The sequence below is a fragment of the Camelina sativa genome, chromosome 12, assembly GCF_030686135.1.
Source record: "Camelina sativa cultivar CO46 ecotype springtype chromosome 12, ASM3068613v1".
Classification (NCBI taxonomy): Eukaryota; Viridiplantae; Streptophyta; class Magnoliopsida; order Brassicales; family Brassicaceae; genus Camelina; species Camelina sativa.
The window spans coordinates 7,927,171-7,946,616 of NC_141891.1; the positions used below are offsets into that span (position 1 = coordinate 7,927,171).

Genomic DNA, 19,446 nt, shown 5'->3' on the forward strand with positions numbered 1-19,446 from the left:
AGAGGAAGAAGATGAGTATAATGAAGAACCGGACGGTAAAAGTAACGATGACATTTATCATAAAAATTTGCCAATGAAAATGATGAGAAAGAATATGAAAAGTAAGAAAACAATGAAAATTAAATCTCGATATATGGTGGTGGTCAATTAAATATAAGAAAACAAGATTAATTCATGATTATAAAAATATTTTGTTTGTCTAATGATTTGAATTTTTAACAGTGTGATTTTTATATTTTTAAAAGTAAAATTTTTACCAATCAATTGTAATTTAAAATTTTATATAAGCTAATATTTCATAACTTTATCAATCAATTATAATATTTACAAAAATATATCAAATAAACCCACGCTTAGCGTGGGTTCAAAACCTAGTTTATTTCTAATATTTTTACTATATCAAAAACTTTGAGTATTCGTTTCACAGCATGATAATTTGTATTTTCCTTGTAACTGATTATATAAAAATATTAGTTTTACGATTAAATCTTATTTTTAAATATATTTTTTGAAAAAATTATAAAATTATGAAATTTTCTCTATAAAAGAAAAAATATTTTATAGATAAATTTAACTTCTACAAATTAAGAGATTTTTACGGTCATAACATTATTAATTTATAGAGATTTTATTGTATATGGGCTACTAATGAGTAATCATTTCATTTACTACTAAGGTAGCCCATAATAACTCATCCGTCCGTATATGAAAATCATTTGCAAATTTTGGATGTTTTCTACTCCCTGCCTCTAATTTCGTATTTACAGTAAAACTTCTATAAATTAATAAGGTCGGGACCATAGATAGTCAAAATAATAAATATTTAGAAATTCAGAGTTTAGAAGAAATTGTTATTACTATCCTTCATAATGAAGTCCAAGAAAATATTGCGGTATCTTTATAACCAATTACAACAATTATCATGTCTAGGACGCGCCACAATTTTTAGATGCAATTTGAAAAAACAACACAAATTTTTTTTGATGCAATGAGAAAGATTATAGATGAGCTCTAATAAGAATGCAAATTTAAGAATAGACAAACAATAATATACTCATATTTTACTAATTTTTTTAGATATATATATATATATATTAAGTTTATATCATTATTAATCTATGAGACCACATTTTTACATAGAATTTTTTTTAAAAATATTATCTTATTATTTTATCGAATTATATCATTTTTACACTGACCAAACTCAGAACCGTAAAAAATTATTAATTTATAGCGAATATTTATTTAAAGAATATTAATTTATAGAGGTTGTACTGTACATAAAACTTCAAATACAGTATAGCTTTTTGCGTTAGTTTTTCTTTGAAATATGCTAACACTATCTCCGGCTATACAAGCAATTGGAATACAAGCATGAAAAAACTTAAATATTTTTGTTTAGGATATACGTACAACTCAACATTTACATAATTATTATATAGGAACTGCATCACATACAAGAAAATTTAAAAAGACGGAATAGCAAACTAGTTAGTTAGGTATGTATGTTTTCACATGTGTACTTGTCTTATATATATGACGACTGCTCAACCAGAAAATATTTGACTGGGTAGGAAATCGTCTTTAAATTGATAATCTATTGACTATTGAAACACAGATAAAATCGGATAATTCTTAAATAAAAGAAAGAAAAAACAATCGGATCATTCTTAAATAAAAGAAAGAAAATAAAAGTCGGATCATTCCATTTCTGAATCTCTCGGTCTCGGACATGACACCAACTGATTGAGAAGTACATGATCGTGTACATGAGAATATGTTTGGCTAGAAATCACTATCATATATATGGAACTAAATTAAACCCCACACGGACACGCACACAAATAAAATACTATGTTTTTTGGTCAACACTTATAAAAGCTAGAAAATATGCACACACACATATTAGCTAGAGGTTGTTTTTATGTGCTCTATAGTTATTGTAGTTCACCATAGATCCGGCTAATAAATTATCGACCAAATTACCTAATTGAAAATGCTAATTTAGTGGTTTCTTAATTCTTATTGTCGATTTTTTTTAAAATAACATGTTTCAAAGGATAACATGATTCACCTTTAAAAACATTAGTGCAAGAAAAAACATTAAAATGCCAACAAAACTCTTCAAGTCATGTAGTTTATATTTTGAACTGATATCAGATGGAGTTAATAAAAATATTTAAATTAAAATAAGACTCCTAGTTGATAATTAATTTATTTTTAACAAAATTCTTATTTTAAATTAATTACTAGTTGGAAATAATAAGGGCTTTTAAATATTTTTAAGTCCCAGAGATATTCCTAACTTTATATTGGAACACAATCCGATTTGATGATCAGGGATTTGTTGGACGGCATCTCAAAGTTAATAATTAGTATCTTTTTTTTTTATATATATATATATCCACATATTTAAATTAAAATAAGACTCCTAGTTGATAATTAATTTAATTACTAATGATGATATAACTAAAGATATCAAACGAATATTAGGGAGATCACAACCACTACTCATCATGCGTATCTCTTAAGTAAGTGCTTAAAACATCTGAACTACTGTCAACTTCGCTTAAGTTCGTGACATTTATTAATCAAAGTGGAATTTTGATCTAAAATAATGAGTTCGTAATATTAGAATAACATGTGATTCTATTCATATGCTTTATGGGGGTACGTAGGAAAAGACGAGGCAAAAGAAACCAAGATTTTGGGGATATGTATAATACTGTACCGTATCGTGAATTACAAAAGAAAATACGATTTTGCAATTGAATATTAGATAATCTTCTAAAGTATCTTGACAAAAAAATAAAAATATCTTAAAGCTAAGAATAACAAAGTAATTGTCAACAATATAAAATAATAAGGTGGTTCTATGCATTGAATTTAATTAGGCTTTTAAAAGGCTTCTTTCTTAATTTGTCCGAAAAAGCATCCTGATCATCATAATCCCCCGCTTATTATTTGTCATGAGATTCACATTTGCTATGTCATTTGATGATGTGAGGATGAATTTACATGTATACTGTTACTTGCGTATATAGTTATTTGAAATATTCAAAATGTTGATGTCATTTGTATGTTTGTCTGTGTTAGGGACTTAGGTTATCAACTTAACTACACTCAAACATATCTTTATCGTGTGGTTAGTATTACTATTTATTTGGAACTTTTATCCACTTTCGAATTGCCCAAACGATTGGATTCTATCGTGGTTAATAGTATTACTACTTCATAGTATCTCTCTTTGATATAACTCAGTATGTCGCAGATTTTAGAACAGTATGTTCCTTCTCAATTTTTTGCAGTTTTATTATATATGTGCAAACAATTCACATAAAATATCGAAGAAACCAAGGTGATATTAATAGCGAACAGGTATCAGTAGCTAGGTTAAAAAACAACCTTCCAGATTTTGACCAATAGAGCCCAAAAGATATGGTTCCACTTAGCCAATTTCTTCATACTTATCCGGTTAAGCCTTCAACATAAAACTAGACATATTGGCCTTTATTTTGCTCTGCCCTTTCTTAGTTCCCTTCGAATATAACTTTTAATGATTTATGGATATACATATACGTTGGTTAAAACTTGATTTCCATACTAAAACAAACCACAAGAAATTAAACATAATAACCAACGGAATAAGAAAAAATGTTACAAGGGAAACAAAAAATTGACTTGCTTGTGAAAAAATAATGGTATATTGAAAACATCACACCCTTGGTCTTTTACTGCGTGGCGGTGAATGATGGTGAAGTTTTGACCCGCCCATAATATCCGTTTGAAATATAACAGCATAGTACGCACTTGAACTTGTTTAAACCAAAGCTACACCTCAATCCACAAATGAACCTACCTTCCTTGCTCTCAAGATGAAACTTCAAGAAGACTTAGATATTTCTGCATTTAGTATATTGTGAGATTAGTTAATTAGAATAAAATGCATGAAACCAAAAAACACCATATCCAACATTGCATATCTTTATGTTCCACTGAAGAAATAGAAACATGAGTAAATCTTGTGTCTAGCTATATATATAACTTTTCACATTAGTTTTAAGTATATATAAGTTGATGAACTTGGAGCAACGAACATATGATATGTACAAAGAATATTGTTTTATATCAACTAACAAGCTTCAATACCAAATCTAAAAGGGAAATATTTTGGTAATAAGTTTCTAATTAGGTAAAATTCACACCTTAATATAACGAAACAAAGACCTCGGGTAAAAGAGATCATACGATATGAAGAAGGTCTTTAGGACTACGAATGCTATGTTTCTGATGATCAGTACCCTGTTGAAAGTATCAAATCCTCAACTAGCTTCTCCTGCAACCAAGCTAAGTCGATGCATCCGAAACTATTAACCTGTGTTGAGTATATATAGTTATAAAAATAGAATGAAACCCTAAATCAACTTCAATTGACATGGCATGTAGTTGTAACTTATAACCATACCTCAACTTGAATAGTGTGCATGAGCCTCTCATTGACTCTTGTCGTGAGAGAGCTGACGACTTCAAGCCCTTTCTCTTGAAGTGTCTCAAGCACTCTTGAGAGGCGCAAAGCTTCGGGACCTGAGGAGTTGCTGCTCACCACCACTTCTAAGCCGCTCACGTGTGGTTGCACCATCACAGTCGCCGGATCCGATTTAGGCAAATCGGATTCAGTTCTTGCTGGATCCGGATTCGATTGATATTTCTGACCCGTTTCTTTAATGAGTTCGTCTCTTCTTGCACTGAGTTCCTTAATCCGTGTTTCCGTGTCCTTAATGAAATTCACCGCTCCGTTAACATGATCCGAAACAGCTCTTTTTCCCTACAAATAATAAAATTAAATTAAATACAAAAAAAGACATATTCACAACCCTAGCAGCCAAATCTTGGTTTCTCGTTCGAAAAAAAAATACAAAGAAGAATATATAAAATTAGAGAGAAAAAAAATAAAGTGAGTAAGAATATGAACCTTGATGTATTGGAGAGGTAGGTGAGTACGAAGAGCAGCGAAGAGTGTAGCCATTTCTTGTCTTCTTTGGCGTTCGATGTCGCGGTGGAGAAGCTTCTTCTGCTTCTTATTGTCATCTGTTTCTTGAGGCATACCGGAGCCGCCGCTGCTGCCGCCTTCGCCGGCTGAGCTAAACGGTCTTTGTCTCTGGTACCCTTTCGGATTAAGATTCTGAGAAGGATCCATAGTTTGACACTTTGAGCTTTAGCAATGTCAGATCTCCTTAGAACTTTCTGGTTCTGTCCTATGAAAATTTTATTTCTTTTATTGTTTACTTGTTGATGGATAGTGCCTTAAAGAACCAAATGGTTCTCTATGTCTCCTTGGGTGTGAGAGGGAGGACCATTAATTATAATATTAAATAAATACAAATTAGGAAGACCAAATAATGCAGGTTCTGGAATAACTCTTTTTTTTTTGTTAGAAAAAAACAAAAATTGAAATATTTTATCAGTTGTTTTCTAGAATAGATTGAGCCTCGGACTAGTGTCTTTGCCAAAACATTATATTAGATTTAAGTGGTAAAGAGTTTTACCGGCCACTGCTGGTATATATATGTTTAAAATGTCCTCCCTTCTGAAAACAAAAATTATAATAATAATTTTCTTTTTGTATTTACGATTTCACAAAACCACTAGACTACAAATTCTAGTCAATATTTATAACAAGAAAAATCATGTACAATTAATTTTACTATTAAAAATTGTAAACTAATGAAGATGTTCACATTGTAAATGGAAAAATAACAATAAAAGGTGAAACAAGAGATGAAGACATAACAATTTTATTGAACGCAGGACCGATCTAACAGAAATGATGTATAGTAAAATTATCTAAAATAGTTTACTAAATAACAATTTTTACTGAAAGTTTATTTTTATAACCTTTAAAGTATATCTATTTTCATTACAAAATATATTTTCATTACAAGCAAATTTTCTTTAACAAAAAGAATTAAGCAAATTTTCCTTTTATGCAAATCCATCTCTTACCATGAAAACAACAGTAGTCGGAAGTTAAAATAAAACGAAAGTACAGTACATATCTAAATGTCAAACCGACAAATACATAGAAGAAAAGTGAGTAAAATGCAAACTGTTGATACAGAAAAACGTCACAATGCAAAAAAATTCCCTATTACGTATAAGTGAGTTCTCATACGACTGGGAGGAGGAACCGGAGAATATAACTATGACATACGTGGACGTGAAAGCCCCAAGCGTGTCCTAAGATTGGGATACATGAAAACCAACAAATCAAATCACAGCCGTTGATGATGTTGTGATGGTCGCATGTGGGCTCCGTACTCTTTTAATTAGCACCTGCTCACACACACTGCAAGAACTAGTCTTTTCACATGTTTTTATTAAAAAAGTTCCATATCCATTTGCGTATCAGAGATATACTGTTCTTATTAACAAGATACACTATTACAATATAATATGCAATACGATACGATGACATCCTTCTTCTCTGTTTCCATTATTTGTTTTTAAAAATAAGCCTTTTGGTAAAGGTTATCCTTTCAAGGCAAAGCAAATCCTTCTTCTCTGTCACGAATCCTCTCTTACCTTTAAATATCTATACGTATATTGAGAGAGTCCACTATATATTTTCTTTTTTTTTTTTGGATTTTTGAGTTTACTAATCTTTTTCGGATGTTTGACCCAATTCTTTCTTTAGAGACGTGTGTACTTTTTTCTAATTGTCCGGGGGACACGACTCTCTTGCTCTAGTTTTATTACTGTTAAGGTAAAACAAATACAATACTAATTTATCTTTTGAGAATACAATTTGAACATTTTTAATAGTAGTGCAGGTGGTCAAATTGGTAATGTGATCTGCGACGTGGATGCATTTCCCCTAGCTCCCAAAAAAGTATAAGATGCAAGCAGTTTTAAATCTTATAAAAATTAAACTTAGAAGCACGTTGTTAATTATGTATGACCAAAAACCATCAAATCGATGGTTGTCAGAAAATAAGGATTATGCCAAGTTATTAGTTTATTACAGTGTAGGAATAATGAGTAGACTGTGTAAAGTGTAAACTAAAGACCATCTCTTTAGACTTTTCTATTGGACGGTTGCAAACACAAGCCGCAATTTCTACAGTAACAATCCAATTATTTCTTAATTTTCTCCTTGTTATAGGTTTTTCAGACGAAATAAAATATGGTGTTTGAACTTTGAAGTTAAAGTACCTTAATGTATGGTAATATACAACTATAATTTTCTCTTTTAAATAATTGTATGCTTTTTAGTAATTACTTCGTAATAGATTGTTGACGAACAAAATTATTACAATATCTCTAGCTACATATATCGCCACAATATTCTTCTAGCGTCATCATAATTTTCTAAGTTTTAAAATTACACAATTTTTAAAACTATATATATTGTTATATACCATGCATATTGCATAGCTTTGATAACATTCTAAAAAAACTAATAATAAATAAATAAAACTCGTGGGTTCAGAAAGAATAATATAGAACTATTCCAAAATTCGGTTATCCGATTCGATCAAACTCATATATACAATATATGCAATAATTTATTACGAGTATATTACAAAATCTGTCTAATATAATTCAGAAGAAAAAAAGTTGTAAGTTTTCAAAATAAAACAGAAACACCAAAATAGTTGACTCACTTCGCCATGTGTCACATTATAGCTTTAGCTAGACCCTACTTGGCTAATTCCGACCAAATCTCAAAGGCTGAACAAAGATGATTACTCGTTTAGTTGAAATTGTTTACCAAAGTCTAAAAAGAAAAGTCAACAGTTATAGAGTTAGAATATTTAAATTGATTAAAAATAACGTAGCGGGTTTTAGCTAAACGAATAATATACTGCATATAATTTTTTTTTTTTTGAACAGACTTCTGCATATAATTTGAGTTAACTAAGTATAATTAAAGTGGATCGAGTGATATACTTTTAATAAAGATCTCCCGTCACAAGAAGTTAACTGAGAAACACATCACACTCCGTTTACTAGCGCAACTCTTCGGGGAAAGGAATTTCATCGTTTACAGGAACTCCAAAACTTTTATTTTTTTTTAACCCTAACTAATAAATTAAATATGCAATCTATATAACAGTTATTAAAAAAAATATTCCTCAACTGAAGATCGTAAAGTCATTTATCTTGTAGTGAAATTTCAAAACATATTGATTAAAGTGTTTTTGATTTTATTTTATTCTGTGGTGTGGTTTGTCCATTTAATGATTTTTATATCTATATACTGGTGGTTTCTACTGTGGAAGGCTTACATTAATTTGAAATTTTGTTCTAAATACTAGCTATAGTCATGTAGTTTTGATGCTACGTACTCGAAGCAGCAATGATAACACATTTCCTATAAGACTTATTCTGCTAAAAGTTATAACATAAAATCTATGCATACTTAGCTTATTGAAGTCTATATAGACTTATACTATACATATATAGGGTGAATTTTCTTACTCTCGAATTCTTTAAAAGTAGAGAAATACATAGGACAAGTACTAAGAAACCATTTACATATTACATTGTTCTTTATTTGAGAAGCTATGATATGATGGAATCTACTGAAAACCCGTTTACTTCATTAGGGTAAGTGCAACCTTAAGGTCTGCTAAGTCGATCAAAGCCATATCGTTGACCTGAAAAAACATTAAAATGCAAATAACTTCACATATTAATTCAAACATATTCATCAGTTTGATCTTATAAGCAATGCCAAAGAGGCCATATATATAGAGGATGCATACATGTTTATATTCCAATCCTATATTGAGACACATGCAAAAAAACATTGGGTTGTAAGCTGACAGGATTCAAACAATATAGTAATTCACAACAGAGTTATAAATATCTGTTATGATTAAGTGTAGCTCTCTTTACATTCTTACATTTACTAATTGGTGAATGTTTCTCTGTTGCTGTATATATAGTTACTAAGCTCGGGATATTGTACCTCAGCCTGTAAAGTGTGAATGAGTCTATCATTTACATTGGAGGAGATGCAGCCAAGAACACAGAGACCGCGTTCACGAAGCACTTTCAGAACGCTTGAGAACGGCGTTTGGAGAATGCTAAACACGATTTCTACGCCGACTAAACACGGACGAATCACGACATGATTCGAAATCTCATTCCAGCTTTGTTCATTACTACTCCCAATGCTTCGTCCATACAATAAAATGAGGTCATCTCTCTTGGAGCTCATGTCCTTGATATTCCTCTGCAAGTACTCTATGTAATTCACTGCCCCGTTCACTTGATCTGACGTCGAACGCTTTCCCTACAGAACCAAATCAAGAAACGAGAAACACATGTTAATTTTAGGATGTTGGAGTGTTAAAGTTCTAGTGTATCTTTTTTGACAAACAACAGCTCAAACGAAGCCCCAAAGCATGTTCTAGATCTTTAGGAGTGAAGAATCAAAAGCAAGAATAAAATTAGGGTTTTTTTACCTGGATGAACTCAAGAGGGAGACGAGAGCGGAGAGACGCGTAAAGAGAAGCCATTTCTAGTCTCCTTTGTTTCTCAACTTCTTTGTGTAGTATCCTCTCCATGTTTTGATCACTACTAACTCTCAATTTTTTACTAGGCCTTCCTCTCTTCTCTGGAAGATCGTTCATTGAAACCTCTACTTGTCTTTAGGTTAGTTATTTTGTACAAAGATGTTTCTTGTAATGATGATGATGATCATGATGATGTGATGATGATGTGAGACAGGGGAATCTAATCTTGTGCATCTGGGATCTGGTCTAGTCAGGGATTTGTTATAAAGTTGAATAATATCGAAATCGGAACAAATTAAGATAGTAAAAGGGTTTTGTTTATAATAATAAAATTATGGGGAAAAAACGTTATTGGTTGACGTATCAGATAAAGATGGAAAGATAGTTTTGGAAGGAGTAAGCAATGACGTCTTTCTGCTTCATTATTTACTTCTTTTCTCTTTAATCGATGCCTATAGGCTCCCTTCAACATTCCATTTCTTACTACGATTATACTACTATTCTTTATTTTCGTATAATATAGTAATACATATCACATTGTACGATCTGCTATCAATTATTATCTGACATAGTCACATAGGTACCAATACCATATCCATATAGTAGTATTTATTTATAAATCTTGTATAGGCCGCTGAGGCCATATGCTGGCTGGTCCGTGTTCCCAAAAGTATTTGAAGATCACTTTAAATTATGGGGTGAAAAAATATAATTATAATGTACTGTAGTAGCGTGATTAAAATTTATTGACTATCTATTGGTTTTTGGCGATGCTAAAACAAAATAATATTGTTCATTAATTGTTTCTAATATTCCTCAATTGTAATTGTTTTCCAATAATACCACAAGTGTCCAAAGCAAATGAATGAAAAAAAAAATGAATGAAAACCAAAACATACATTATTATGATAACTATAACGCCGTTACATTTTAACTTAGTTGAAGTTGTAACTTTTTTTAATCAGTGGACATGGTTACTATTTTTACTTTTGTTTTCTAAACAATACAGCAATAAGAAAACAAATCCAGAATATTAATTTTGTTTTGGGACAAGTTAAGACTTCTTAACCCTAAAAGGATTATAATTAAATATCCTATAATACGAATAACATAATCAATATACGTATGCAAGTTTTTCTAATTGAGTTTCAACATTCAGATGAATCTGATACATGTAAAAAAGCATACATGAGCCAAGCTGTCCCAAATTTTGGATTCACCTAATCAGGTTAAAATAAATAAGAATATAGAAGAAAATATCAAGAAATCTTGATGGTTTTAAAAAAATAATGGAATAAGAAAAAATGAAGATGGCTCAGTATGGGCCATGTACATGTATATATTAAACACAAACAGTCGGCTCCTAACGTGACCCAATTTGGTATAGACTCTTAGTACTCTTGGGCCCATAGAAATTGTGTAAACTGTAAACCTTGGTGACCTCTAATGATTTTGTTGGTAACGTTTTGGAGGTGGAAGAAGTATTTTATTACTAGCCTTTTCAGCTCTGATAATCCTATTCCGGAGAAAGCCGATTTGAAGAAGTGTATGACGTTCAGAATAACAAAATTAGATTACTATGAATCAGTCAATGTCAATGAGTATGATGACGAGAAAAAAATAGACTAACTTGACATAAGTTGGAAAGTATTGTTAACTTAAAAATCAAAGTTCCTAAACCTAACCGTGTACAAAAACTCTAACACACTTAAACAGTCACCAAAGTGATTCCTAAGTTAATCAACGGTGCTGCTTCCTCGTAGTTTTGAAAGGTGGCGATGGTGAGAACTCAGTAGGCAACTCCGGCAAACTTACTTCTCCTTTAAGCATCCCCACAACCTCTTTCATCGACGGTCGTGAAACCGGGAATCTTTGCAGACAAAGCAAAGCAACCTTAATGCACAACACTGCTTGTTCTTGATCCAAATTTTGCAACTTTTGGTCCACAAGATCAACAAGTTTCCCTCTTCTCGCCAGCTTCCTAGCCCAAGACATAAGGTTTGCCCGTTGGATCTCACTAGCAGATCCCGTCATCTCCAACGGACGTCTCCCAGAAATCAGAACCAACAACAGAACACCATAGCTATAAACATCACATTTCTCAGACACGTTGTTATCTAAGTTACAATACTCAGGAGCTGCATAACACACGGTTCCTCTCATGCTCGGCGTGCTACTAACTCCACAGCTCTTAGCTATCTCACCGCTCACCGAGTCATGGCTATTTCCTCGTCCTCTCGACCACTTATCACCACTTAACCCATCTAACCACCAATCTATGCTACTACCACTACCACGCCTCCATTGACTCACACTACTACTCCCATCATCACTACAAAATTCAGATTCCAACGTATTCTTCTCCTTCTTCTTCTTCTTCTTCTTAGAGAGTTCTCTACGATACTCATCTTTCCACCACTCTCTAACCATCCTCCGCTTCTTCTTTTTCTTCTTCTTCTTCTCATCCTCTTCCTCCAATGAAAGCCACCAATCAAGTCTTTTGCTAGTCTTCTTCTCAAGTTTCTTACTTGACGCCTCAATCCAATCCATACTACTCGGTCTCTCTTTCTTAACCTCAGAACCAATCCATTGCATCACATACTCTTTCACTTTCCCTCTTTCAACATTACCTTCCTGCTTCCACCACCACTCTTTGCTCTCAACCTCTTTACCTTTCTTTATCACCACACTACCACCACCATCCTCAGGGGAAACAGAGACAACCGTAGTCGTCTCAGGCGAACCACTCACAGAACCAGGAACCTTAGCAACAACACTCTCCGGCGACTGATCAACCAACCCAAAGTTAAAATCTTCAAAACCAGTCACATTAGTTGCAACACTCTCTACTTCTTCAACCATAGAACCATCACCACCATCACGCTCCGGCGCAACACTGATCTCAACTTGCTCTGGTTTTAACCTAGCCAAACCAAAATCAGCGATCTTAGCTGAGAAGAGATGATCTAACAAAACATTACTAGGCTTAATATCACCATGAATCACAGGTGGTTCAAGACTATGAAGATGCTCAATCCCTTCCGCAATGTTAACAGCAACCAAAAGTCTCCGATTCCAATCCATAAGCTCAGGGCATCTCCGGTGAAGCAGAGCGTCCTGGAGATTACCATTACCCATGAGCTTGTAGACAAGAAGCAAACGTCGTCGTTTTCGATCGTGTGAGAAGCCAAGGACAGGGACAACGTGAGGCGAGTCAAGCTTGGAGGCGAAGAACAACTCGTTCTGAAACTCACCTTCTCCTTGGAGAGATCCTGAATCCATTACCTTGACGGCTACATTCTCGCCGCCGGAGATAGTTCCTCGGAATACAACGCCGAATCCGCCTTGACCTAGCTTATTCGCCGGCGAGAAAGAGCCGGTTGCGCGACGGAGAGTCGAGTAGGAAAACTCACGTGGCGGCGGTTTCCGAGTGGAAGAGGAAACGTTTTCCGCCGGCGGAGGTGATGATGATGATGATGAACGTTTCCGGCTGAACTTGCAGAAACAGACGGAGAGAGCTAAGAAGAAAGAGAAACCGGCGCCGGCTCCGGATATGTTTCGAGTTGTCTTATCTTGCGATGGTGATAGAGTCGCCGGAGCCGGCGCCAAGAATGAACGTGACGGCATAGGGATTTAAAATAAACCAAAGCTGAACCGTAAAACAAAACAGAGAGGACAAAACTGATAAAAATCGTTGCTTTTGTTGTTGTTGTTGTTGTGAATTTTTCACTTTTCAGATTAAAATCGGAAAAAGCTCAGAAAGGTTTGAGCTTTTTAGCGAATATGGAAATTTTCTAAATCTAATTTTGATGATTAATTAAATCATTACATCATGGTTTACGTGTAGATTTTGAATTGGTTAATAAAACCAAATATTAAACCGGATGCTGCTAATCCAAACATATACAAAAATCCAAAACCTGTTGTTCTTTTCTATAGTATCAAACAAGAACCATAGAAAGAATAACTGAGACCATCATATTTTATTACTTTTCAATGTTTCAAAGAAACTCAAAATTTTCAAATTCAGACGAAAGGAGCCAAAGATGAAAACATAACCCGGATAGAGAAACCGAACCGGGTTTAGTGACACGTGAAAGATTTAAATGCTCGACTGTTTGTTTGCGTGGCTTTGTTGATAGACATTAAATAGTTTAATTAGTAACGTGTAGGTTTGTGTATTGACGCGTTCATATGTGTGTGTGTGTTCACGTGCGGTGGAGTGGGAGGCCGTGGGTGTAATCAAAGATCACCATGTGGAATTGTCTAATCTAATTAGGTAAGGTAGTACTTTTTTTTACTTAATTACTTAACACCATTAGTGAAAACGGCACGCAACTTATATTGTATTTGATAAAACGGACCGACTAAAGAACCTACCACGAAGCTGCTGCTATTACATTATATTCAGTGGTCAACATGACAACATTTGTCTTTATTGGATTTTATGACTACTTATTCGAAGATATAAAACACGTCTTTGGAATTTCCTTATTATGAAATATCACCAAACGTTTTCTAATGTAACTTTTCCCTTTTTATAAAAGGAAAGCGATATCAACTACGAATTTAAAACAAGAAAACGTTAGTACAACAAAAAGGAAACTTAATTGCACTAGACAATTCCAGAACAATGTAGAAACAATAACCTTCATCTATATATATATATAAATTCAAGAGAACACACACAAACCAAATCTCTGAATTGTCTCTCATAATAACAACTAGCTAGCGGCAAGAAGAAGAAGAAGAAGAAGGAAGAGTTTTTAAAAAGATGATGACTGCGAACGAAACAGAAGCATTGTTATGCGCCGGAGGCTGTGGGTACTACGGCAACCGAGAGAAAAACAATCTATGCTCTCTCTGCTACAAACAGAGTGTTCTCGAACAACAATCGGCCGCGCCTTTAAGATTCGAACTAGAGACTCCTCCTACGAGTAGTCCCGTCGCTGCTGAAGAACCGGTCGGAAAACGAAGGTGCGGTATATGTAAGAGGAAGGTAGGAGTGTTGGGATTCAAGTGCAGATGCGGACACATGTTTTGCGGGTCACATCGGTATCCGGAGGAGCATTCTTGTCCCTTTGATTACAAACAATCTGGACGGGTCGCCTTGGCCACACAGTTGCCTTTGACTAGAGCTGACAAGTTGCAAAGGTTTTAGTGTTATTTTCTAGACTTAAAAAAAGAGTCGTGGATCTTTTGATTCCTTGGCGTTGTTGTTTGAATTCTTTTTTACGAATAATAGTTTTAGCTAAGAAGACGCAGAGAGATCCAAAAACGAGCAAGCCAATTTTCAATTTAAAAGGTCAAATAAAAATTAAGGGCATAGACTAAAACTATGATTAGGACGTTGTATGGTCTTTTGATAAATTCAATAATACTATTTGAAATACAAAAATCGAAGAGATAACACGTATGGCAGCTAAAACAGTTTGTAGTTAAGAGTTAGACAGAGTGTCAATACACCAGCGTCTCAATAATCATACAGAAACTTTGCTGATTGATATAAACCTCATCAGCTATTGACCTTATTTCTTAAAGCTCAAATCTACATCTTCATTCATCTGCTATGATCGATGAGAAACAAGGATCGAACAAAATATTAAAGACGGTGTTGTATATGCACACCAGATTTTTCTTCTCATCAATGCCCCTGGCCATTGCAGTTAGAGGTGGATACTTGAGCTTGAGCTTCCTGCAGGCCTTCAACTAAATTTACCAATGAGAATGCCTTCGGTCCCGGTCCTGGATACTTGAGCTTCCTAGACTCCAATTCTCCCCATTGTAGGTGATAGCTCTCGCCGACCATCAAATTAAACGGATCAACCTCTTGAATAATTTAAAATGCGTTCCATATATATCATAACCTTGTGAGATTAGATGAGTAAGCTTATCTGTTTGTTTCTCTTCACGGAATAAGTTTGAGTTCAGAAAAATGATGAGAGGAATAACAATGACTGCTACAGAAACCACTTAATTCCATTTAGTGCTCATATTCTGTATATTTTAAGTTACATGAGACCTAATTCGTATTCTAAAGAAATTAACAATGTAAAATCTCAGAATACGTTACTGCAATTTCAATTAATTGATATCCACCTAGTGTATAAATTATCAATATAAACAATCTCTGATCTATACAACAGAAACTGCAACAGAATACAAATTAAATATGGTATATCATTTCACGATTTAGTCAAAACAAATGATGAGTCTCGATAATCATCATCAAGTCTATTGGTCATAGAAGCTTTGACACTACACGTCTACAATATATAATATATGGTTTGCAAATACTAATAACATTTGGTATGAAATTGTACTATAGTTTGAAACTCTTAGATAAAGCAAAAGATGCATACCATTTATAATTCAATTCCATATCCAGTTATCCTTAAAACCACAACTTCAAAGTTGATTGCGGATGTTTATAACAGTAGATATAATCAAACACGTAGATATGACTCTCACAGGCTCTAGGCTCATCGCATAGTTAGACGCAATTCTTCTAGTCCTAAACACAATTTCTTCCGAGTTATCTTTTTGAAGTAGCACTTCAATAAAAAGGTCTTAACTCAGTTTTCTTCTTTTTCAGTTTTAGCACGCTAATATACATAATCAAAAAATCAGAATGCATGATCGAAAATCAATAAAATCTAATGATGTATAATTATATACCTTAAGTGCGTCCATTTGAGCCTTCTTGGCCATAAAGTGCACAACCTTTCCAATATATCTATATTAACATCTTTCAATTACATTTTGACAATCTACCTTTTTTGTTAAATTTAATTACATGAAAGGTTTCTGAAAACAAATATTCCAAAATTTTATCTTATGTCCATAAGTCTAAATACTTGATTCAAACATAAATATATGAATATCTTTTCATTTTTCTTTAATTTTCTATATAAATTATTTTGAATTATTATATTATACATTTACTTAATAATAGTTGTGATTTTTTCTGTATATGATGTGATTCAAATTCTTTTAAACTGACAAATATTACTCAATCGATGAATTAAAACATGTTTCTATAATGTTCCATATCGCTTGAAAATAAAGCAATGGTTTAAAGTCATACCCCCATTCAAATTTATAAATTTTAGTTTGTTTACTTCGGTTCTTTATCTTTAAAAATTAGACTTAAAAAATTAAAATATCATTAATTCAGAGGTATATGGGTTAAACATCATTTCACTAATTTGTTAACATTATTAAGAATAATAGACATAACTTATTAAGTTGATTAAATTAATATTATGTAAAAATTCAAGTTGTTTTGTGGCATGTTGTGGGTTAAATCATAAAATTAATAATTAAAAGATAATTATACAATCTTAAATACTAAACAAAAAAAGAAATTAACATACAAATACAACTTAAAATTTACATATTTTAGTTACAAATAACTTCAGCGCGATACAAAATCTAGTATACTTTAAAACATCAAACTGGTATGAAAACTTTGTACGATAAAATTCTATAACCACTTTTTTTTCTCTCTAAATAATTCTCTTTCTAATATGAATTTACAAAAATAGTAATTACAGACTGTTATATTCTTATTAGGAATAATAATTACAATTTTTTTTATTAGGATTACTAACTCGGTTTTTTTTTTTTTTTGTATATTCAGTAGAACCTCTATAAAATAATACTTGGTAAATTAATTATCTTTATAAATTAATAAATTTGTTCAGTTCCAAGTTGGGGACTAGTGTAATTTTGAACACAATTTCGAAAATATAATAAGATAATAATTTTTTTGAAAGTCTTTTGTAAATGTATGGTCTCATCAATACTCTAATTAATAATTATAAAAATTTATTAAAATATATGTATATATACACATTAATCTTTGTTAGAGTTCATTTTTAATATTTTTACTCTATAAAAATCTTTGAGTGCTATCTTCAAAACATGATAATTATTATTTTCTTTTTAACTGATTTTATAAAAATATTAGTTATCATGATTAAAATTTGTTTTTTACCAAATTAGGAAAATTTTTCTATAAATTATGAATTTATCTAGAAATTAAAATCTATATAAATTAATAGAATTTCATGTTAATTTATAGAGGTTTTACTGTTGTTTGTTATAATTTCTTTAACATGTTTCGTAATCATGAGAGTTGAAATTTGAAAATCAAGGACTATATAATAAGATTAAAATTTAATTGTTACTAAATTGTGAGATTCCAACCCAAAATTCCACAATCACAAAGCAAGTCGTGTCTTAGGGTTTTGCCTAGTGAAGATGCTAGAATCAGCCAAAAATAATTGTGGTGGGAGAATAGAAGAGATGGTTTGTGATTTTGAAGACAGGATCAGCGTTTTATCTGATGATTTGCTTGTGTCGATATTGTTGCTTATCCCGACTAAAGATGCAGTAGCCACCATGATTTTGTCTAAGCGATGGCGGTTCGTCTGGACGATGTTACCTTCACTTGAGTACAAAGAAGACAACAATGATGATGATGAGAGCAAGAAGAGCGTTTGGTGGTTTCTTATAAAGTCATGGGAGCTCCACAAAGCACCTGTCTTAGAGACCTTGTGTATGGAACTCGGTCCACGATGTCCTATTGATGCTAGTTTCGAAAATTTGCTTGCAAAGGCTGTTGATGGCCGCATGCATAAGCTAGAATTCGAGCTTCGCTGGTCCGCTGATCCAACTAGGTTGCCTAAGAGCCTCTACACCTGCGAAACTCTCGTGGATATGACTCTCTCCCACAAGATTTCTCGTGGATTTCCCTTCTTCTTGTTGCCTCCCATCCCTCTTACATCTCTTCCTTCACTACGTGGTGTATGAAGACGAGGCTTCTCTCGTTAGTTTCCTATCGAGCTGCCCCGTTCTTGACGAATTGAGCGTGAAGAGAAAGAAGGATGATAATGTGACAAAGTTTAGCGTTAAAGTGCCTACTCTATCGTGTTTATCGTATGATAACTCTGCGTCATTGCCAGATAACTATTATGACATAGATATCTATCGTGACATATATAACAATGTCAATGGTAGGTGTTTAGTTGTGGATACTCCAGCATTGAAATTTTTTAAAATCACTGATTATTGTAATGATGATGTTTATATCGAGAACATGCCTCGTTTTGAGGATGTTTATATCAATGTTGTTCAGTCTTCCTCTAACATTGACAAGCTTGTAACATACTTTTCCTCGGTCTCGTCTTTAGAGTTGTCTTTGATGACCGATGATATGGTAACTCTCTTTTTCGCTTTATGCTCCATGTTATCGCATTAATGTTGGCTTGTTGCATATTACTTATGTTTAATTATTTTTATTTTGTTTTCTTTCACCGTCGCATGCAGATTGTGTGTTGTAGCGACATCAGATTCTCTCAGCTTACAAAGTGTAAGATATCTCCATGTAACTCGGACTGGATGGATTCACTTGTACCTTTTCTTGCAAATACTCCGGAACTGAAGTCTCTGACAATTGATTATGTACGTATATCCCTCACCATGGACTTAACTACTGTATATATATAAAAAAGCTAACGTGAGCTAGAATGCTTTTAATGTATTAAAACGTATTGTTGTTGTTTTTCAGAGAAGAACCTATGAACCCGCTATCGCATCTGCTACGTGGACTGAAAGGGGCTCTTATCCCGAATGCTTGTATTCAAGTCTGGAGAAGTTTGAGTTAATAGACTACAAGGGAAGAGAAGAAGAGAAAGAATTGGTGGAATTCATCCTACTCTGCTCCAAGTGTTTAAAGACGGCGACAATCTATCTGGGAACAAGCTTAGACCCTCTAAACAAAGACAACATAATGGAGGAGCTGACTCAGCTGAGTGCTTGGTATAGATGTTCTAAAACATATCGGCTTCTGTTCGAATCTATGCAAACAATTGGAAACTAATGACTTTTTGACCATTGAAATTACAGTTTACTTCTG

General features: G+C 33.0%; 2 protein-coding genes and 3 pseudogenes across 9 annotated transcripts; 2 read left to right on the top strand and 3 right to left on the bottom strand.

Annotated features, from left to right (window-relative positions):
• Positions 1-3,511: 3,511 nt before the first annotated feature.
• On the bottom strand, positions 3,512-5,342 carry LOC104730897 (transcription factor bHLH126-like). Of its 6 annotated transcripts, none has more exons than XR_758534.3 (4): positions 4,973-5,342; positions 4,466-4,825; positions 4,206-4,375; positions 3,512-3,903 (listed from the first exon to the last, which is right to left on the bottom strand). XR_758534.3 is itself a non-coding variant. In XM_010450135.2 (4 exons), the coding sequence occupies exons 1-4, from the start codon at positions 5,195-5,197 to the stop codon at positions 3,894-3,896; spliced, it is 669 nt and encodes a 222-aa protein (XP_010448437.2). In that variant the 5' UTR covers positions 5,198-5,325; the 3' UTR covers positions 3,512-3,893. The 6 variants fall into 6 exon arrangements, 3 of the variants coding, with proteins under 3 accessions (XP_010448437.2, XP_010448439.2, XP_087335647.1); XR_015575213.1 differs by having other exon boundaries at positions 4,206-4,347; positions 4,973-5,331; XM_010450135.2 differs by having other exon boundaries at positions 4,302-4,375; positions 4,973-5,325.
• Positions 5,343-8,358: 3,016 nt separating this feature from the next.
• Positions 8,359-9,816, bottom strand: LOC104730898 (transcription factor bHLH118). The gene is made up of 3 exons (XM_010450138.3): positions 9,474-9,816; positions 8,975-9,301; positions 8,359-8,660 (listed from the first exon to the last, which is right to left on the bottom strand). Exons 1-3 carry the CDS (start codon positions 9,639-9,641, stop codon positions 8,598-8,600), a joined length of 558 nt encoding a protein of 185 aa, XP_010448440.1. The 5' UTR covers positions 9,642-9,816; the 3' UTR covers positions 8,359-8,597.
• A 1,262-nt stretch (positions 9,817-11,078) lies between these two features.
• Positions 11,079-13,638, bottom strand: LOC104730899 (receptor-like serine/threonine-protein kinase At4g25390 pseudogene; annotated as a pseudogene). 2 transcript variants are annotated; one of them, XR_015573763.1, is made up of 2 exons: positions 12,521-13,270; positions 11,079-12,447 (listed from the first exon to the last, which is right to left on the bottom strand). The product of XR_015573763.1 is annotated as a receptor-like serine/threonine-protein kinase At4g25390 pseudogene, transcript variant X2 (transcript). The 2 variants fall into 2 exon arrangements; XR_015573762.1 differs by having other exon boundaries at positions 11,079-13,638.
• A 552-nt stretch (positions 13,639-14,190) lies between these two features.
• LOC147930274 (zinc finger A20 and AN1 domain-containing stress-associated protein 10 pseudogene) lies at positions 14,191-14,922 on the top strand (annotated as a pseudogene).
• A 2,867-nt stretch (positions 14,923-17,789) lies between these two features.
• On the top strand, positions 17,790-19,410 carry LOC104733311 (putative FBD-associated F-box protein At1g05080 pseudogene; annotated as a pseudogene).
• Positions 19,411-19,446: the final 36 nt, after the last annotated feature.